The following is a 21,839-nucleotide window of genomic DNA, read 5'->3' as shown; positions in this document are numbered from 1 at the left end:
GATATCTATACATTTTAGATTAGTCGAATGTGATTCAATCCAATAAGGTATCTTGCCCAAGTTAAAATTACAATGTTTAAGTCAGTTATATCTAGACTTTCAAATTGTAATGCTCAAACACTTTTAAGTCCTTTCCAAGTAAAGAAGTTTCCCCGCTGGTTGGATTTTACAGTTTTAATGTGGATCATAAATCCTGTTCCTCATTCCGAGCCTTAGAGTTCATCGGTCCAGTGGCAGCTTCATCATGAAATACAGTTCATGCCAAATTTAAACAATTTGACCTATGTATTTATGAAAATTGTTTCTCCAGATGGGCTCCCGCAGTGAGCTTTACTCTTCAGCTGCTCTTTGCACAACGTTTGGTAGGGTTACGTTGCCCATTTTAACAAAGTGGTATCTTTAAAGTTCAGCATAGTTCTTTTTTGGTTGGAGGGAGCTCACATAGTAGTCTGCTTCTGGCTCAACTATGACTATTTTGTTCCTTGCAACAGTCAGTATTTTAGAGGTGGTAACACATAGCAGCATCGACAAACCTGCCTAAGTGATCACCTCTTTTGGAGAACTTCATATATGAAATAAATGAGAATAAAGTGATTATTTCAAACATCAGGCAGGCAGTAACCACTCTGCCTCCACCCACCCATCATTGGAGGATAATAGCTACCATTTACTTCTAAGAAGTTTATTACCTATTGTTTAGAAAAGCTGATCTCTTTTGACTATAAATTCCTTATCAGGGTTTTCCTGTGGCAGGTAGAACAAGGATAGCTCTTCTTCAGGGCCATCCTAGTGTCCCTCAATAACTCTTCAAAAAAAAAAATAGCACTTTTCAGGCAGAAGAGAAATTAGGTACATAGTTTCAACTTCAGGAAGCAATGGGGAAAAAGAAAGGTGATTAGAATCACATGAAACTTGTATGTTTCACATAACTAAGAATCATCATCATATCTACAAAACCATCTTTAGGATGTTCATATAGTCCTTCAGAATAATTTGGTCCAAGTTATTCAGGAGTGTTTCTTAGATTTGAAATTAAACAGTTGAAACAAAAAATATTTTGAATTTTGTTTTCTTGACTGGTTAGTGGCTAGAGAGATGATTCCACCCCAGAAGTGGCTGCAGCCTGACCTCACAGCTCCAACAGTTGTAAGAGGGTTAGGTGAGAAAGTGAATGTAATAAGGCACAAATGACAATAGCAGTCGTGGACGTGAGAACATGTAGGGAAAGCAAGGAGTAACTCTGAGCTGGTACAGGAGATGCATAGAGGTGTTAGTCACTCAGGATAGTGACAGAATAATTAGGTGCTCCAGGTAATTGGCCTCAAATGCTTCAGTAAAGGGATTTAAGTGAAATGTGGGTGAATAATATGTTCCCCAGCAAACTGCCAAACAGCAAGTTCCTTAAAGGTTTCTGACTACAAAAATTTTGGTTTATCTACAGAGAGAAAAAGAAGGAATTGGAACGTGAAGAATTATGGAAAAAATTAGAGGAGCTAAAGCTAAAGAAAGCTCTGGAAAAGCAGAACAGTGCTTACAACATGCACAGTCTTCTCAGCAATACAAGTGATGAATAAAAAAAGCCCACCACCTCTGTTGGATAGGCAGTTTTGTACACTTTTTTGAAATATGTAAAAATTATGAAACAAACCTCTCAGTATAATATAATTAAAAGGCCAACTTTTTTTCTGGCAACTGTAAATGAAAAATACGGACTAAACATAGCCCTGTGCTGTATCATGGCCACAGTATATTGTAACCTCTGTCTAATCATGGATTTATTGTGTCACTTCTCAAGTTTCACAGAAATGAATGAACTTTATCATCTATGATATGAGTGAGATAATTATGGGAGTGGTAAGAATTATGACTTGAATTCTTTTTTTGATTGTGTTGCACATAGAGATAGTCTGCTCTGTATATTTTTCCCTTTCATAATGTGCTTTTCACATTGCTGCAGACCTTAGTTACATCCTGGGAAAAAGACTATTTCCTAAAACAAAACTAAGGTGTAATCCTTACCCTTCCCTTTGTTGCTCCCAGAAATATGATGGGGGAGTTACCTGCCCTAAGCCTTCCTTCATTAGAGATATTACTGCACTCTGGAATTTGAGCGGAAACTTAAATCTCCAGACTTTTTAAAGCACAAAATATAACTAAAAGCTGGGAAAGTAAACCAAATTCTTCAGGTTGTTCCTCATGAATATCCCCCTTCATCTGCAACTCCCCAGAGTGACGAGCCCAGATTCACGGAGGCACCGCAGGTGAGCACCGAGCCTGCCTCTCAGTTCATTCCTCCTCTTCCTCCCAAAGGCTGAAGGCAGGACCTTTCCAGTCCTCACACCCTGCCCTTCCTCCAGTCCCTCCTGCCCCAGGGAAGGAGGCTTTGAGTCCCACAATGTGGTGACGCAGAGCGCTCACTGTCACTGCCTGGCTTTATTTAAAGGAAACGCAGTAGGCTGCCCCTGTAGAGTTCTTGACTATAGAAAGGTCTTGTATGTTTTCACTTGGTCAAGTATTTCTCACACCTTTTGTTATAAGTACCATTCCAATCTCTACTTGCAGTTGTGTGGAGAACTGTTTTGTAATGAAAGATCTTCACTGGGGGATTGAGCAGCATTTAATAAAGTCTATGTTTGTATTTTGCCTATGTTGTCTTTGCTGTTTCCAGCTGCGAGCTGAGGCACCCAGAGGCTGCCTGCTGCCCTTACATTCATACGACACACACGGCCGCTACAGCAACCCACCAAACTACGCCTTACAAAATACCTGCATAAAATTCTAAGTGTTAGGACATCCTTTCATCTTGCATGTCTGTGTGCAGAGAATAGGTTCAAATTACCTTAAATGTCATTTCAATTAAAACAAGACCACAAGGATAAATCTCAAAATCTATAATGAACACTTTCCTGGGTGAGGTTCAGAGAAATTGTGGCCAGAGTCGGAAATGAGACATTATTGCCAACTTTCCACTCTTTTGCATTCATGAAAAATTCTAGCCTGGGTCCTGCACACAATTCCAAGGTCACTGTAAAAGCAACTCCTTTCACTCGCTGAGGCGCCCAGAGAAACTCTTCCTTTCGGTGCATGGCTCTGTGCGAGTGTCTCAAGTAGCCGCCTTCTCCCGGCTGCCCCGAGCAACACGTTTGCCTGAGCCAACCAGTGCTGCTGCCCGCCGGGGGCAGCCCGGGAAGGCAGGGGTGAGCCTACCACATGCAGAACACGGACAGAAAGGCTAGCCCCTGCCTCTCCAGAAAGTGAAGGTTAGGTCTAAATGTTAGTGGCAGGTTTCTATATTTCTTTCACTGGAGAGCAGCCACAGTGCGGTTACATCCTGGGAAAAAGACTGGTTTTCTTTTTTCTGCAGGCTGGGTTTCTCTTTGACAAGCTAAAAATGCTCACTTCCTAACTATCTGCTTATTCTAAAGCACATGTAAGCGGTCTCTCAACTTTCCACAATACAGGAAATGCAGTTTTAAGTTTTAGTATGTTCCCTTGAGCAAATTTTATTAGTTAAATACTAAAGTGGCGTGTCATCTTTAGAGATACTGTAACACACACTCACGTTTTCCAGTATTGCTAAGGTAAGCTACGCCTGCCTCTGCACTCGCCTTACAAGAAAGACTTTACAGAGAGACAAGATCTAGGCTCACGTTTGAATGTACGCGCTTCTGTGGCAGAGAGTACTAGGGAATGTTTCTTTGCACAAGTTTATCTTGAATAATTCAATCAAATAAGTGTCTTCCTGAGTGAGACATGAGATAAGAATGTCCCACTTCTACATTTGAGTTTTCCCTCTTTAAATTACTTAAAGCCGGGTTATAAAATGCAAGAAGTGTTGCCAAGTCCTTTAGAAGCAAAGGGCATATAAATAATTTGAAACCCTGGAGGCAATTTCCATAACCTTCAATCATCCCACTGCTACCGTGTGAAAAATACGGAGTACTCACCTCTGTCAAAAGCTAGGCTGAAGGCTTTGAAGGTCACGCTGAGTGCCCCTTTCTCAGGTGGGTGCTTCGGTAGGGCAGGAACAGAGCACAGCTTATTCATGGGAGTACATCTGTCACTCTTCCCCACTGGGCCACCTGCCTTTCCTTGGACGCAGTCATGACGTACCTTGGGAGTCCAGATCATCCATCTGGGGATTCCAAGCTCACGCGGCCACTCACTTGGAGGTCACAGAATGAAAGCGTACTGGTGCCTACTGATCGAGCAGACTCATACTGGCACACTGACTCCTTTTGCATTAACCTAACTTTTATTGACCTGTTAATAAAATCATCAAAATACACTGAGTAGGCACCTCCTCTATACACGTGTCCCAGGGCTTCTGCATGTTAGTCACTGCGCGCTCATACCTGCATCAACAGATACTTGAGCCAGACGCGTAGGTGGCTAGTCAATCCTCAAGATATCTTAGCACTACTTTCTAGAAGCTTTACAAAAGTCCCATTTAAAATTGAACAAATGAGAGAGCATGTCAGAGGCTGGATGATGGAACTGGCAGGTGACGCCGGAGACAACGGATTCTGCCCTTGGGTACGGGGTGCAGAGGGCTCTATGCAGAACCTGCACATCTGCAGCCTCAGGATTGGGGGGAAAAAAATCACACTCTCTTCTGTCCACTTTATAAAAACCTCGGGGGTGGGGGGGGGGCTAAGGTGAAATGTAGAGCCTAGATTATCCCGTTAGAGCTTAACTGTACACGAAACCAAGTGAGAAAGGCAGCTTCACAAACCCTCAGAAAACCTGAGACCTCTAATTCCATCTTCCACAATCCCCATTCATATGTCCAAAAATGTTCATTAATAATTTAAATACTTAAATAGGTTGTAGGTTATCCACTGGATCTGTTCCATTAGGCTCTAAACATCGTCTTTCGGGGCCGGGTTAGAAGCTGCAGTCTGGCAGGCTGGTCCTCCCAGCGAGGCCGTGGCAGGTGAGCACAGGGCCTCTGGCCGCTCCATTTACCAAAACAGAAATGACGAGAACTTCCATCGCCAGGGGCAGTTCGACCAACACCATGAGGCCACCTCAGCTTATGTGGTTTGCTGCCTGACCTCTTTTTTTAAGGTATCTCTTCCTAATTTTGATCATCCACTTCACACTCAGTTTGGCAAACTCTGCTGCTTTAAACAACGCCAGGAAGGCCCCACAGAGAAGGGCGATGGTGTTCCAAGGATTGGCGGTGATTATCTGGAAAAGAGCAACACACACAAGCTTACCGGCGTGCTTCCCCTCTGACTCCCAGGTCATACCAGCGGCGTCGTAAGAGCCTCCCACCCCACACTGCGGGAGGGGCAGGAAAAACGCCTGCGTCCTAAAGCTGCCGTGGCTGTACTTCCTTCTGACTATACTGTGCAGAGCTCAAGTTTGAGAAGAAAAATACTAATCCCTTCCTCCCCTAAATGGATCCTGAAAAAAAAAAAAATGTTTCTTAAAAAAGCTCTGCACAAATTAGATACTCAGTACTGAGGTTTAAATTTCTGGCCTCATCCGCCGTAAGTGAACTTGCTCTGAGACCCGCCCCCCCCCCCCCAGACCTGTGCCCTCTCCCGTCAGGTCAGTTCCTCTTGTTTTCTTCCCATCTCAGTTACGCCAACTTACCCTCCGTCTGGTCCAGGGACAGTCCCCCGTCCCGGACTCCCGCCTCCAGGCTGCGCCCTCGGATGCCCCCGGCCTGTGAGGCTTTCCTGCTCCCCAGCTGTGCGGACCGCTCCCAGCTCCCCGGAGCTCCGCTCTCTGACCACGAAGCCAAAACCGAGACCTTCATCCCACAAAAACCCTGGTGGCCACTTCCTGCCTGCGACGAGTCCCTCCACTGCTACCAGCCCCCCTCTGACTCGATGCTGAAACCCTTCCAGGCTCACGTCTCCTCTTGTATTTCTGAGTCCCCAACACGGGAACCACAGCACCTCCAGGTCAGCCGAGCAGGGTGACCTCGGACAAGGGGAGCCTCAGGGCTCCCAGGTACAAAACGGTTTCCCCAGTGCCACTGCTCAGGGCTGGACCCTCTCAGGTGTGGCCTTTCCTCCACCGATGGGCGCCTCCGACTAACGGCCTAAGCGGAAAACAGCTCACCACGCAATTGACGCGCAGAGCTGAAGGCGTTCACTCCTCCACCCCGAACCTGAGCCGCACGTGCCCTGCGCATGGGGCTCTGCCAGCCCACGATGCCCCGCGGGGTGGGACACTAGAAGCAGCTACGGTCACAGAGACCCTCTACGCTCGGGTCTCAGCCACAGAAGGCACTTCCCTGAAGCCACGACCACATCAGGACGTTTGGGGAATTATCTAAATGCTAATGAGCACTAGACTGGGGACTGGCTCTGGTGATGGTGTCTCCCTGGACTGTTCCTTTAGCAAAGCTGTCCCATCATTCCTCCCCTCCAAGTCGGAGTCTGAGAATCTGGCATTAATTGACACACTGTTAATTTTTCTTTGTACCTTTCTGCTCTGACAACAACAAATAATAAGGATCATTATCCAACAGACACGTTAAAAAAAGGGGGGGGATTCCAAAATCTGTAATCTAGACATTAATTCAATGCAATCCACGCTTTCTACTTGGTTCATTCACTTAACATTACCCCCAAGCAAGGACTCTGCACTAAGCCTCCGCCGGTTGGTAACAGTGACCGAGAACGACAGATGAAGCCCCGCCTTCACAGGGCCAACTGGCTAGTGACGGCCACCGAAACACAGAACATGAATGTCATAAATTACAAACGAATTTGTGCCGCGAAAGGAGACGAGGACAGCCTGCAAGGAGGAGTCAGAGTACCCCAGCGCAGGGAACCCGCTCTTGCGACCCGAAGTAATACTCACGTCTTGGACTTTCTGGATGAAAGGATCTTTCCATTCAAAGACCACAAAAAACAACTGAGCGCTCCTTTCGGCGGCTGGTCTCTGGTCAATGTAGTTGACCACGCTGGTCTGGGAACGGAGGAGAGAAAGCAGGATTACCTCCTTCGCGCCCCTCCCTAGCCCAAGTCACAGGAAAGGAGAGGGCGGTGAGGGGACCTTGGACTGCGGCTCTCTTCACACCACCTTCTGGACGGACAGAGCCAGAAATCTCATAAACAACATCCCGAGACTGGTACCAGAGCTGAGACTTCAACGAGTCCCCAGCACGGGAACCTCTGGTACCAGAGCCGAGACCATCCTGACTTCCGGAAGCCCCCTGGGGAAACGAACAGGATCTGGGATGCACAGTGGATATTCTGGGTCATCACCAAACAGTCACTGTGTATCGGACTCAGAGCTAAACCATACTCGAAGGACCACATTAGGCATAATTAGAAGCCACGGAAGCCTCCAGTCGTTAAGCATCTGCCTTCAGCTCAGGTCATGATTCTGGGATCCTGGGATCGAGTCCCACATCGGGCTCCCTGCTTAGCAGGGAGACTGCTTCTCCCACTCCTACTCCCACTGCTTGTGTTCCCTCTCTCTCTCTCTGTGTCAAACAAATAAATAAAATCTTTTAATAAATAAATAAATAAATAAAAGAAAAAAGAAGAAGCCACAGAGCCTCAAATTTCAAAACACTTGATCTTAAAAGCAAGGTATTTCAACCCCCTTCAGGTCTCTAGGGACAAAGTGCAACCTCCCAGACCTACGCGGCTGTGTGTAGTGGGCGTGCTTGCTAAGATCTGGTGCTCCATCACCAGATCAAACGGGGAGCAAATAGGTCCCGGGGCAGCCACCCAGGCCCAGCTGTAGGGCCGCATCCACCCTGATTTGAGGATCACCCGCCCCTCCCCCACTGTGGGCAAAGTGCCGACATCACCGAGGTGTGGGAGGGACCAAAGGAGACAATACATATGTTAAGTATTTTAAACTTTAAAACACTTTATAAAAAAACTTTGCTTTTCTTGTTCAAAAGAGTTCAGGTCACCCACCAAAAGACTTCCAGTTTAGACAATAACGAACGGCACAGACATTGAGATATCCGGGTTCGCTGGGACTTCGGCCCCTTTGGGCTTCCTCCTGCAGAGGCCCCGGGCGGACAGGTGGCACCAAACTGTGAGGGGAAGGTACCGGGTACCCTTTTCTCAGCCGCTGTGGGGCCAGATGAGGAAGGTCCTGGGGCCTCTTGGAGAAAAGCGTGCAGTAAAAATCCAGAACGTGACAGTTAGCTGAAAACTAGGAATCCTTTAAGGACCCATTGCCAGGGGAGTTGCCACATCCTGGGACAGGAAAAAAGCCTGTTTCTTTTTTTTTTAAGATTTTATTTATTTGTTTGACAGACAGACATCACAAGTAGGCAGAGAGCCAGGCAGAGAGAGAGGAGGAAGCAGGCTCCCCGCTGAGCAGAGAGCCTGATGTGGGGCTCGATCCCGGGACCCCGAGATCATGACCTGAGCCGAAGGCAGAGGCTTAACCCACTGAGCCACCCAAGCACCCCCAAAACCCTGTCCTCTTAAAGAAAACCAGCTTTAAGCCCTTCCCAAAGGTCTTAAGCAGCCTGAGGTCCCAGGGACAGGGAAGGGGCATTGGCTTCCAACAGCCGCGTCCGTGGAGTCGGTCCTTCTAGTCCAACACAGGCCCTTCTCGATGCTGCCCCACAGAGTCCAACCCAGTGGAACATCTCCAAGGAGGGACAGAGTTTTCTAGAACAGACCCATCTCTTCGCTGCCTCTGCAAGCACCCAGCCACTGATACACAGGATGGCGGGCTCTGGGTGTGGATGTGGGCAGGGGGCAGCCACGGCCAAGGCGGAGGTCCCAAAGGTAGGGGTGTGGCCTTGCTTTCAGTGGTGACTGACAAACAGCCCTGCTGCGGCAACCAAAATGCTCTCTCCTTCCATCCCCGCGGCCAGGCCTCTTCCCCAGGTCCTCTCCCATCTACCGCCAGGACCTCGGCCGGAAACTCCAGGGGCACCTCCAGGCTCCAGGCCAGTGGGCAGAAAGCTTTCAGTCACACTTCCCACTAGGATCATGTTTTGAGCAAATACCCTCCGTATATATGACTTTTTCAAACTGATGTAACATTGCTATTACTGCTCTAACGTGACACGCCTTTCAAAATATTCAGAAATAGCAAAAAGGATGATAAATTAATATAAGGAGAAAGCTAGGATTTCTCCCCGTGCATCCCAACGGATCATCATGTGCACAACCTTCAGAGGCCTCCACGTCTCGTCTCCTCCCTGCAAGTCACCCGTCTCCCATGCGGCCAGCAGCCTCTGAGAGCAGAGAACCCAGGCTGTGTGGGCTGAGTCACCGGCTCTGCGAAACGCAGGCGTCTGTTTGGTGGGGACCGATGGCGGCCCAGGGAAGGGCCTGGGGAACACGTCTCCTCCCTGGCACGGGGTCCCTTCTACTCTGAAGACTGCCCGGAGGTCATCTCTTCTGCAAAGCTCCTCTGCACCCCCATACTGAGGGAGGAGGCAGCCGGCAGGGGACAGCAAAGCCAGGGCCACGTACCTCCTGCCGGAACTCCACCGCCTCCCGTCCGTCCTCCTCCTTCGTCTTCACCAGGGACATCTTGACCCACGTGCGGAAGCCCCCGGAAAACTTCCAGCTGGAATAGGCGCTCTCACAGGCCTGCATGAAGCCCACCCTGTCCGGGCTGGGAAGACACCGAAGAAAGGGTCCGGTTAGGCCCAACAGCCGGACTTGAACTCCGGCCCCTGCTTCCAGCGGGCTCCTTGGCTGCCCACTTCCTGCTTCCTTTCCAAGCTCCGTGTCTGGATTTGCACACGCAGGGAGAGCTGTCACCGGGCTCGAGGTGGCCTCTCATGGGGGGAGTCCCTCCTCCTTCCCACCTGCTCCCAGAGCACCGGCCCCAAGTCTGCAGGGGCGCCCGCTGGCCTCCCCTCCCCGGACGGGCCCCCATGGCATCTTCCCGGCCAGCAGCTCCAGCAGGGAGGCCCGAGGGAACGGCGGCAGCAGACGGGGTGGAAGACGCCACAGCAGAGGCTCCAGGCTCCGAAACAGAAGGACGGAGCAGGGGTGTGTGAGCAGGGAAGATGGCCCGCAGCCTCAGCCAGGGGAGTGGCCTCTCCTCGGCGGTGACTGCCAGCCCACTTCCCTTCAGGGGCACCCTGGGCTCTGCGGGGCCTGGAGGCACGTGAAGAAAACACTCGCAATCCCAGTGCCCACTCCGGACCCCAGAGAGGGCACGGCCAGGTGCCCCCAGCAGACAGGAACTTCCATGCCCATATTGAACACACACCAAGGGCTAGACATGCTGCCCTGACAGCGCAGGGGACACCTGGCCCGGGCCAGGGACTCAGGGGAGCACAAGGTCCCGCCAGTGACAGGACCTCACTCTCGGCCCGCGGGTCCGAACACGTGCCACGCCAGACCTGCTGCACTTTGTAAGAACAGGTCTCCCGGGACCTCTGGGCTCCAGGTCAGGCCCCTGGGCCGCCGGGTCATCGCCGCCCCGCGTGCCCGCCAGTGCCCTGGGACGGGCCAGCCCGCTGCGGACGGGAAAGGCCACCTGCGCAGGAACTCCTGGTAGGACGAGAAGAGGAGGTAATCGATGGCGCTGAAGTCCTCGCTGCTCTCGTTCAGGCGGAACTGGAGGAAGACCAGCTCGCGCTTCTTCACCTCCCGGGGCCCCTGCACAATCAGGGCGGATTTCTACAGAGACACAAAGGCCAGAATCAGCCCTGGGGGAGCCGCGGCTGCTCTGCTCTTGACACTGTGTGACCGGAAAGTTCCTCGCCCGGTGGACCCCAGAGGACCCCAGAGGACCCCAGGCCACCCGGGCCGCTGTCCGTGCTCACTCCCCCTCATCTCTGCAGGGCAGCTCTCTGGGCACCGCTGGACCAGAGCCGAGGGCAACTGTCCTCTGTCCACTTTTCTCAGTGGCTGCCTGAGCTAGGGGAGCCCTTTACTTAGGACGCTCGTGGGGTGCCTGGGTGGTTTCGTCCACTGAGCATCTGACTCTTGACGTCGGCTCCGGTCGTGGTCTCAGGGTTGTGAGATCGACCCTGAGTCAGTCTCCCTGCTGAGCGGGGGGTCTGCTGGAGATTCTCTCTCTCTGCCTCTGCCCCTCCCCCTGCTGATGCGTGCTCTAATCAATTAATTAATTAATTAAAAGGATGCTAGCTTACATCCATTTCATGTACAAATGTTTTCTTCCAGTCTGTCACTTTTCTATCAGACTTTGTTTCTAATGTCATTTTTTATATTAAGCTTTAAATCTGATACAGTGATATCTGTAAATCTTTTTCTTTATGGCTTCTGGGTTTTGCTGGTCAAGGAAAACCAAAATTACATCAATGGTCTATATTTTTCTTACTCTCTCTTAAAAAAAAAAAAGAAAAGAAAGGAAGTTGCGAGAGAGAGAGAGCACGGTACGGGGGGGGCGGGGGGGGGAAGGGGAGAGGAGGGGCCGAGCGAGAGAATCCCAAGCAGACGCCCACTGAGCACAGAACCTGATGTGGGGCTCGAGCTCGTGACCCTGAGATCCTGACCTGAGCCGAAATCAAGAGTCAGATGCTTAACCAACTGAGCCACCAAGCACCCCTCTCCTGTATTTCTTTAGAACACTTTTTAAACGTTTTACATTCAGACGCTTTATGTGCCCAGCTTTCAGTTTTGTATCTGGTATGAAACGGACCTACTTCCCATTCCCCAGACAACGGGCAGATGCAGGCTTGATCCCTGGGTTTACACGGTTCTGCCATCTGACCAGGCAGGTCCCCTCCGCGGCGCTGCTCCCTGTCCCCAAATCCAGCGGGGTGATTGCTGTACACGTGCTCTTCTAAGAGGACATTTTAAAACTAGATTGTTAAATTCCATGGAAACATCAACTGGGACTTTTAACAGACGACCTGGATTCGCAGGTTAACTTGGGGAAAACCAACTTAACGCCAGTCACTGTTATCAACGCTCTACAGAAACCTGGAGAGTGAGCGCTGTCAGGCAAAGTGTCACGCACACTCCCTCTAAACTGATGAACTGTGCTGTTCAATTCTCATCCTCACTCCTTTTGTCTATTTGATTGGTGAACGTGAGAGATTTAGTCACCCTTTAAGGCGACGGCTATTTCTTATTTCTAACAGGTTTTGCCTAAAATACACAAACGGAATGCTGTTCGGCACATACGGATTTCTGACTGTTGCATCCTAGTGGACAGTCCTCTATTTGTTCACCCGAATTAAACACCCTTCCTGGAGCCCTTCGCTCCCGGCGCCCCAGGTCGACCGACAGGAGTGCTGCCCTCACTCTGCCTGCCTCTTGCTGCATCTTCCCGAGAGATTTTGGTCCTTTCCATTCCCAGCCCTTCCGCGACATGTCAGCGGCAGCAGAGAACGCCAACTGTTCCATTACCCCCTTCCCCAGTCCCCGGGCTCAGCGGCCTGGCCACGGCCGCGTGATGGAGTTCCTGGAACATGCACAGAAGGGACTCAGGCGACGCCACACATGCCTGTCACCATGAGCCAGGGCTGCCCACGAGGCCCGAGAGCCTGTCCTGCGGATGGCAGAGTGGCGGACAGAGGCCATCGCTGGCCGCCCCCGGTGCCCCCCGCCCGCATGCCCAACGGATTCCCAAGAAGCAGACTCCTCTCTGGCCGCAGCCACGGTGTCCATGAGGGGTGCGTGGTTTTGCCCAGCAGCTCGGCCTAATGTCTGCCCAACACACAGGGAATGCTCTGGGAGCAAAGCGAAGGAGGCAAGGGCTTGTCATCTGGACCGGGGACACGGCAGGTGGTGAGGAAAGAATGGGTCCTATAGGCTGGAGCCCAGCGGCCCTAACCATGGTAAACGTCACTGAACGGAAGGCACGAGGGAGACTAGGAAACACGGGGATCGGGAGCCTGACGAAGCGGGTCAGGGGAGGGCCCCGGGGGGCCACGTGCACACAGACTGGCCAGGACGCAAACGGCCTGAAGCCGACCCATTTCCCAGACGTTGCACTGCAAACAAAGGGGGCGGAAGTGGGAGCAGGATGCGAGCCAACCTGCAAGGTGGGGGCACACTTTCTGATGTCTATCCAGGCACAGCCACCGAGGGCCTCCACCGAGGCCGAATCTGCCGGGAGGCCACGGCCAGGGGCTACAGTGGGGCACAGACGCCTCCAACCATGGAGCTCCCTGGGGGCCTGCGGAGACACCACAGGCCGCCCCCAGCAGGCTCCATCGGCGCCCCCCAGCCCCACACTGCCCTGTACTCACCAAGGGTCCCCTCCCCACGGCGCTGTACACGTCCCCACGGGCGCTGTCCTGTGCCCGCCTGGCCCTCCTCCCCGCCTCACTGCCCCGAAGCGCTCCCGGCTCCCGGCTGCGGACACCAACAGAACCATCACCCGGAGCTGGACGCGCGCACGGCCTTCAGCGGCGTCTCTGTGCCAACGACTCTCCTTGGGCGCCCTCACTTCAGGGGTGCTCATAGCGGGTCGTTAAATTGCATAACAAGTGCGGTAGGTGCCGCAGGTGCCGCCAGCGCCACTAGGTCTGGGGACGAGTGCGAGGGGCTCCTCAGCAGCGCTGCTCAGCCGGGGACGGCCACGCCGGGGGACGGCCACCCTGAGACCCCCCGCGCAGCCCGGCCGTCCAGCGGGGTTTCCCAGAGCGGGCAGCGGGAGGGGGGGCCGCACAGCGTTCCTGGGGTATATCCTGCTCCTCTTAACGTTCCTAAAAACTACGTTTCCCTTCATCTAAATTAGCATCCATTCCCCTACCCTACGGAGTCCATTCGGTCGGTCCCTCCTGGTCCTCTTCCATGCCACTAGTTTCCCGAGCTGAACCTCTCCACTCCCACCTGAAGGACGGGCCAGGCCGACGAGCACAGGTCCGGGGCGCGGGTGGCCCCCGGGGTTCGCTCATGCCCGTGCTCGCCTGCGGCTGGCCCTGGAGGCCCGTCTCCAGTTCTGCTCCAGTTCTCTCGGCTGCCCCGGCGCCCAGCAGGGACGCTCCCCTGAGCCTCCACAGAGAATGTTCTTACCCAGAAGCAAAAGTCATGCCCGGCAGCTCCCCGTGCCCCGGGAGGGCAGGGGGCCCAGGCGGCCCCACCAACGGGCGGTGCCACGATGACTGTCCTGCCCGCTGCCCCTGACCGCTGCCCTGCCCTCCGAGTGGGCCGGCGCGGAGCTGGGAGCCGGAGGGAAGGCTTTCCCCTCGCCTACTTCAGGGTGGGGGGCGGTTTGCTGGGTCCAGAGAACCAATCTGTATTTCACACCAGCCCAAAATGTCTTGTCCACTGGTGATACCTGCTCTGGGTTTGTGGGACTGTCATGGAAACGTTATTTTACTCTAGTTTCTGCCGGAGAGGGAATCATTTCAGCCGGATCTTAGGAGGAAGACCAGAATGAACGTGAACAGAACCGTCCCGGCCGGACTCTCCACCTCAGATCACCCCAGGAGCCACAGGCGAGCCCTTGTCATCCGGCCTTTCCTCAGCTCGGCCTCCCGCCGCGGAGGGTGGGGGGCACATGCCCCCCCAGACACCCGCAGCTACCACAGCTGTGCGCACACACAAACGCGGCACGCTGCTACCTCCACCTTAAAGCCCCTTTCCTTTCTTTGATCTGCAAAACCTTTACTCAGCCCCGTTCGGTCCTCTCTGAAGCAGGGACATGGGATGCAAAAGAGAAGATGTACATCAACGGGAAGTTCCTTCCCTGCCTTCCAAGCCCTGTGCGGTTGCTGCCAGGGCCAGGGTCCTCGTTCCCAGACCGGCTTCTTCACGCTGGCCTGTTTATTTCAAAATACGGCTTCCCAGGGCCCGTCCCCAGGAATGAATGATTCCGTTGGCCCCACGTGGCAATTGTGCTGGGCACTCAGGTACAGGACTCACTCCACGACACCACACTGGCCTCGCCCTGCAGCCCTACATCCTCCCGCCAAGGACGGGCTCTTATCACGCTGTCGGGAACCCCCGAGGAGCACCCGGAGAACGCTGAAGCCCCCACAGCCCTTGCTGACTCAGGCCAGCCAGGCATGGCCATGACTCCGCCTCATGGTTGCCAGGGGCCAAGGGCCTGCACAAAGGGAGTAGGAGTGGCCTCGTGGCAGACAGAAGACAGGGGCCGCGGGGTGCCAGGCTGACCGAGCGGCCTGCCCAGGCCTGGCGCGGGGTGGGGGGACAGGCGTTACCAGGGTCTGGTTGGAGAAAGGGTCCGTGTAGTTGATCCTCTGGGTGGTGCAGTCCATGTCCCCCGGCTGGCCGGGGCTCCTCAGAGGCGGAATGACCTCGTAATAGTGCTTGCAGCTGAGCAGCTGGGCCTGACCCGGGTACAGAGCAATCCCTAGAGGGCACAGACAGGAAAAAGGGACTGTCAGAAGTCACGGTCCCTGGCCACGCCCCTAAAACCAAGTCACACACATTTTTTCACTCCCACCAACCACCCCAGTTCAAGACTCCCCAGGTGACAGCAGTAGAGGGAGAAGAGGGTTTTGGAGGGTGAGGAGCCACCTCTGCTGCCCTCAGAAAGCCCTACTCTAAGGGAAGACACAACCCCCTTCCCAGAAAGCCCCCTTCCTGGCCTGGGGTGCGGGCTTCCTGGCGCCTGCACCAAAACCCACCCTATTTCACGGCCCCGTCCAGCGCACCCCGAGGGGGCCTCCATGCCGGACCCTGGCCATGCCAGTCCCCCACACCACCAGCACATTGCCTGGGAGGCTCCCCGCTGTGGGACTCCCCACGGCTCACTTTGCCTCTCACCTCCTGCTCTGATGGGGGGGGGGGCTCCAGGTGTGATTCACACCTTAACGGTCCCTCCCTCCCCTCAGCCACAGCACCTCATTCCAGGCTCTACTGACGGCAGCCATCCGACCTCAGTGGCAGAACACCTGAAAGCGGTGTGCGGCACCAGACACAGGCCGAGCTCAGAAAGAAACACCCACAGATCAAGGGACCAAGGGAGACCCACAGAGAAGAGGCACAAACACAAGACAGGCAAGGATGGGCAAAGACGCGAACCACACACTTTCCAGAACCACAGGCAAAGGCCCCTGAGACTCTGGCTTTGCCCTGCGGTCAGGCCATCCAGAGGGTGAGTCGGGCATCCTGTGGGCAGAGCAGGTGGCAGGTGCACAAGGCCGGTGGGCACAGCCAGAGCCCTCTGAGCTCCTGCCTCCCGGTTCCTGCCCACACTTCCAGAGCCCAGCGCCAGGCTCATGGCCCTGAGGCAGACACTACCCTCTATGGCAGAGACGGCTGCCTCCTCAGGGACTGTCCCCCCCACTGGGACAGGAAAGGGAGGGAGCCCCCTCCCAGGCAGGGCCCCCACCACGTCTGGGTGGCTTTCCCTCCCCTGCCACCCTTCACCCCCACTGCTCTTCATCGCCAGCCTCGAGCTGGAGCCAGGCTAGACACATCCTCTCCAGGGAAGCCCTCTTGCCTCTACCTTTGCTCCTGCTCAACCCCCTCCCAGAAAAACTCTCTTCTCATCTGTCAAGGCTGGGCTCAAATCCAGCTCCGTGCAAAGCCTTCCCTGCCCACCCCAGTTACGCAGTGACCGCACCCGGCCCCGTCCACCCCTCCGCTCCGCACAGGACACGCTCTGCTGGGTACTGACAGCGGCTCCCTGGGCGTGTCCTCTACACCCATACCGTGCCTGGGTCCGGCTGCCCGCTGTCCCCCGGCTGCCCAGCACGGTGGGGGAAGGCATCGGGGGCTCCTCTGTAAGCCGGCGCCCCAGACCGGGGCCCCGCTGCCCGTCTGGGGCAGGCTCTCTACCTGGGGCATCATAGCGATCCACCTCCTTGTAAGACACCGACATGACGGGGTGCTTGAGCTTCTCTCGGAAGTCTGTGATGGTCTGGTAGACCAGGAAGACGGCCACGGCCATGAGCAGCAGGTAGATGAGGATGAGCAGGACGGAGAAGACGTTCTTCAGGCAGGCCTTGCTGAAGCGGATGCTGCTGGAGGCCGACTCGCTGTCCAGGGCTGAACAGCAACACCACATGCGTGACCCGAACCGGGGGCAGGTGCAGCCGGAGGCAGTCGGCGACCTCCCGGCCCTTCCCCTGCTTTACCAAGGAGGCAAGGTCATCCGCACCCCCAACCCTCCAACCACGTCAGCCCCCTCCCCCAAACCATAACACGTGGCACGTGTCAACATTCACCGGGCACTTCTTGTGCCAGAAAGGGACCTCTGAGCGGGAGACTGCTACTCTCTTTAACGTTCCTTTCCCGTCTGGAGGACAGAGTCACAATCCCACCACGGAAGCCGGCCCCAGCCTTCTCCCTCCCGCTCTGCTCCGCCAGCGCCTCTGGCTCCCGCTGTTCCTCCGGGGTGCAGAGCCCCGGCTCGACCCCGGGCCCCTCCCCATCTGCCCATCCCTGTGCTTGGCCTGAAGCCCGTTTCCTCCATGACTGACTCCTAACTCACACTGCAGGTTCTGGTTTAGAAACGCATCTCGAGGAAGCCTTCCCCGACCCATACACTGGATGGAGGACCCCTTTGTCAGTGCTCGCAAGGCGAGGGGTCTTCTCTCATCACTCTGCGACCTCACTGTCCATCTGCACGTCTTCCCGCCTTCCTCGTCTGTGAACTCAAGAGCGCAGAGCCAGTCCTGCCCACGCTGAACCACAAGCCCCTCACGGAGGGGAGAGAGCAGCCGCAGGCATGGCTACGGTACGTGACTCAACGGCTGACGACACGCATCCCGACGCCATCCCCGCAGCACGGCTCAGCCGCTCCTGCCTGCTCCCAGACCGTCCCCAACCTTGATCATGCTCTGCTACGGACTAAGTTATGTGTCCGCCCAACAACCTTATACACTGAAGCCCTAATGCTCAGTGTGACTGCACTTGGAAACAGGGCCTTTAAGGAGATAAGGAGGATTAAATGAGGGCATAATGGTGGGGCCTGGATCCAACAGGACTAGTGTCCTCATAAGAAAGATGAAGGGACACCAGGGACATAGACACACAGAGATAAAGCCCCGTGAGAACACAGGGAGATGGCCATGTGTGAGCCAAGGAGAGGGGCCTCATGAGATACCAAAACTTGGCCAGCACCTTGATCTTTGAGTTCCAAACTCTAGAACTGAGAAAAAAAAAAAAAAAATGTTGTGTAAGCCACCCAGCCTGGGGTTCTTTGGCACAGAACCCCAAGCCGACTGAGACATTCCCATGGTGTTCTCTCTCCATCATCTCTACTCCTCGGTTGAAAATGGAGCTCCCAGGGGGAAAAGCCCGAGTCCCTCCATAGCGGCTGAGCCCAAGGCCGAGGAGTAGTGTGAACATAAGTCCAAAAAAGTATGTGTTTGGCTTCTGGCTTCCACCAATGACAGAGCAGCTTGGTCACACCACCCGCCTACATACAGCAATCACAAAATTTGGACAAAATACTTAAAAATTATGTGAGGGCACTGGAGAATAATCAAAAGCAGGCAGAAATGAGAAAAGTTGACCCTGGAAGGAAAGAAAATGAACCTGACCACATTTATAAATTCGCATGTTTTGCCGGGTGGCAGCAGACAGAGTTCAGGGCTGGCAGAGCAGTCAGAAAGTTAAGGAGAACTTTGAAAGGGATGGGGAGGGTGAACCCCCAAATCTGCAATAAAATATGTTCAAATTCTTGGCTGGAGACCCCAAGAGGCCCAAGAGGAAAAGCAGCAGGTGGAAACATAAAAAAGTGAGTGGAGATTTCAGTGGCTGCTAGTGCAGGGGAGCCAGGAGTCTGGAACTTGAGTCTCATGGACATTAACTGCCTGCTAGGACAAAAGTCCCTCAGAGGGTTGTAACAGAATCCAGAACCTCCATAATGTACCATTATCATGTTTTCTGTTGAATCAGAAATCAATAGACACGTGAAGAAACAAGAAAACGTGACCCAAACTCAATGGAAAAAGTAGTCTATAGAAATCAAAGCCAACTTGGTGAGGGTTGCTGGAGGGGAGAGGGGTGGAAGGGAGGGGGTGGCTGAGTGATGGACACTGGGGAGGGTATGTGCTATGGTGAGTGCTGTGAATTGTGTGAGACTGATGATTCACAGACCTGTACCCCTGAAACAAATAATATATGTTAATTTTTAAAAAAGAAAAAAATCATGTAAAAAAAAAAAGAAAAAATAAAAAGAAATCTAGGCCAAGATGACCCAGATGTTGCCATCAGCAGACAGGCACTTGAAGAATTAAAGGAAAATATATAGATAAGGAATGGACAAAGGGGAAATAGAGAAACAGAAACTGTAAAAAAGAACCAGGAGCACCTGCGTGGCTCAGTCACTTAAGCCTCTGCCTTCAGCTCAGGTCATGATCTCAAGGTCCTCAGATCAAGACCCACATGGACTTCCTGCTCAACGGGAAGCCTGTTTCTCCATCTCCCTCTGTCCCTGCCCCCCGACTCATGCACGTGCGCGCGCTCTCTCTCTCTCTCTCTCAAATAATTTTTTTTTTTTAAGAAAAAAACCAAATAGAAATTCTAAAGCTGGAAAATAATGAAATGAAATGAAAAATTCCCTGCACTGTCTTAATAGCAAAGAAGGCAGGAAAAAAAGAGTCAGTACAGCTGAAGTTAAATGAACAAAAGTTAACCAATTTAAAAAAAAAAAAAAAAAGACTGAAGGAAACACTGAACAGAGCCTATCTAGATAACTGTGGGACAATATCCCGCAATCTAACAACATCTACTGAAGAGAGAAAATGGGTTACAAAGAGTACTTGAAAAAATAATGGCCCAAACTTCCCAAAACTGGAGGAAAAAAACATCAATTTGCAGATCCTAGAAGCTCCATATATGTCAAGCAGAATAAATAAGAAATCGCTCCTAGGCAAGTCATAGTCAAAGTACAAATGTGAAGAGAAAAAAAATCTTGAAAGCAGCTAGAAAAAAAAAAAAAAAGACAAATTACATACAGGATATTATATCTAATGACAGATAACTTTTGATCACAAATAATGGAGGCCAAAGACAACGGACCATCTTTAAAGGGCTGGAAGAAAAAACATTCTGTCAACCCTGAATTAAATTCCGGCAAAACTAACTTTCAAAAAATGAAGGTAAAATAAAGATATTTTCAAACATAAAAGCTGAGAGAATTCATCGCCAACAGATCTGCACCATGATGCACGTTAAAGAAATTCTGAGAGCCAAAGGGAACTAACACTAGATAAATTTCAAACATACAGGAAGGAATAAAGATCACTGAAATGCTAAACACGTGGGTAAATATAAAAAGCTGCTTATGTATTTTTAAAACATAAGACTATCTAGAGCAAAAATTATACAATATCATAAGGTTTATAAGTTGCATGAGGGCAACCCCTTCAGGTCCCCTCCCTCCTTGGGAGCTTTGTACTATCACTTTTGCAATCGCTCAATAAATCACTCAATAAGCTTTGCTTCGCTGCCCCCCCCCAAAAAAAGCCTGCATGAAAGAAATATGGAGAAACAAAAAAATACATGAGACAAACAGAGAACAGTAAACTATTAGAACCAAATCCAACCATATGAATAATTACATTAAATGTCAACAGACTAGGGGAGGAGCCAAGATAGCAACCTAGGAAGACCCCGAACTCATGTCCTCCCATTGTCACATCAATTCTACAACCAGATATAGAACAATTCCTCCTGAAGAACCGATGGCTGATCGAACAGCTTCTGCACAACAGAAGATAGAGGGACCACCCAGAGAACAGCATGAGAGCTGGGAACACAGTAATCACTGGCACCCCTTCCTGACACAGCAGACTGGAGTAGAGGGGGATAGCACTGAGGGACCCTCAAGCAGATTCACCTGCCCTGAGGCACAGAAAAAAAGCTATGGTTTAAAAGGCTTAAATGACTAAAGGTGAAGGAAATCCATTCACTAATCCTAGAGCCTCTGACAAACCAGGGCGGGGAGAAGGGGGGGGATTCCAAGAATTTTCTCTGGGGTCAGATGTGCTGGTGCGCACCACCATTTATGTTACCCCTCCACTTTGGTAGGACAGAGGCTAGAGGCTCGAGCCCACCTACTGCCTCAGTGAGCTTCAGGCCCCCAGCCCAAACCAGCTCTAGCCATATTCCCAAGGTGCCCCCCAACCCACACCTGCTCAAGTGCCACGTGGCCCCAGCATGGCACACCCCAGACCTCCATTCCATCCTCACCGCCAGCTTCAGTGTTCCCTGTCAGGATGCCTCCTGCAGAGAATACTCGGGGACCCCTATCTGGCACCCACTACAGCTCTGGTCAGCCAGCCAAAGCTACACACAGGCAGACACACACAGTCTGTGCAGGTAAGTTCATACGCGACGGTTACTCTTTCAAAACAGGGAGAGGTAGCTGTTTCACCCAATTCATGAAAACACAGAGGGTCAAACAAAATGAGTAGACATATAAACATATTCCAAACAAAAGAACAAGACGAAAAGAAAAAGAACTAAACAAAACAGAGATAAGCAAACTACCTAGTAGAAGTCATAAAGATGCTCACAAGACTTAGAGAGGAGTGGATGAGCTGAGTGAGAAATTCAACAGAGACAGAAAATGTAAAAAAGAACCAACCAGGGTTGAAGAATACAGTAACTGAGATGAAAAATACAGGAGAAGACATCAACAGCATTTTAGCAGATGCAGAAGGGATCAGCAACCTAGAAGAAAGGATAATGGAAAGTACCCACTGAACAGCAAAAAGAAAAAAAGAATTTTAAAATTTTAAAAATTGAGGATGTGTTATCAACAGATGAATGGACAAAGAAGACGTGGTACACACACACACACAGACACACAGACACACACACACACACACACACAATGGAATACTACTCAGCCATCAAAAAATGAAATCTTGACATTTGGAATGACATGGATGGAACTAGAGGGTATTATGCTAAAAGAAATAAGTCAGAGAAAGACAATTATCACATGATCTCACTCTTACGTGGAATTTAAGAAACATAACAGGATCATTGGGGAAGGGAAGGAAAAATAAGACAAAATCAGAA

At 52.1% G+C, this 21,839-nt stretch overlaps 2 protein-coding genes across 3 annotated transcripts in view; one reads left to right on the top strand and one right to left on the bottom strand.

Moving 5' to 3' along the window:
* Positions 1 to 2,643, top strand: part of PPP2R5A (protein phosphatase 2 regulatory subunit B'alpha) — a 140,749-nt gene extending 138,106 nt beyond the window's left edge. For both annotated transcript variants that reach the window (XM_080824325.1, XM_080824324.1), the window contains exon 13: positions 1,442 to 2,643. In XM_080824325.1, the coding sequence (XP_080680451.1) occupies positions 1,442 to 1,574 (133 nt within the window). In that variant the 3' untranslated portion in view covers positions 1,575 to 2,643. The remainder of the gene's footprint in view (positions 1 to 1,441) is intronic.
* Positions 2,638 to 21,839, bottom strand: part of PACC1 (proton activated chloride channel 1) — a 38,700-nt gene continuing 19,498 nt past the window's right edge. The window contains exons 3-8 of the mRNA XM_080824326.1: positions 16,638 to 16,847; positions 15,053 to 15,204; positions 10,447 to 10,589; positions 9,426 to 9,570; positions 6,826 to 6,933; positions 2,638 to 5,193 (exon numbers count right to left, since the gene is read on the bottom strand). Of these exons, the coding sequence (XP_080680452.1) occupies positions 5,032 to 5,193; positions 6,826 to 6,933; positions 9,426 to 9,570; positions 10,447 to 10,589; positions 15,053 to 15,204; positions 16,638 to 16,847 (920 nt within the window). The 3' untranslated portion in view covers positions 2,638 to 5,031. The remainder of the gene's footprint in view (positions 5,194 to 6,825; positions 6,934 to 9,425; positions 9,571 to 10,446; positions 10,590 to 15,052; positions 15,205 to 16,637; positions 16,848 to 21,839) is intronic.

This window comes from Martes martes, assembly GCF_963455335.1.
Source record: "Martes martes genome assembly, chromosome: 15".
Lineage (NCBI taxonomy): Eukaryota > Metazoa > Chordata > Mammalia > Carnivora > Mustelidae > Martes > Martes martes.
The sequence above is the reverse complement of the archived record's forward strand: the minus strand, read 5'-3'. Positions and strand labels throughout refer to the sequence as shown.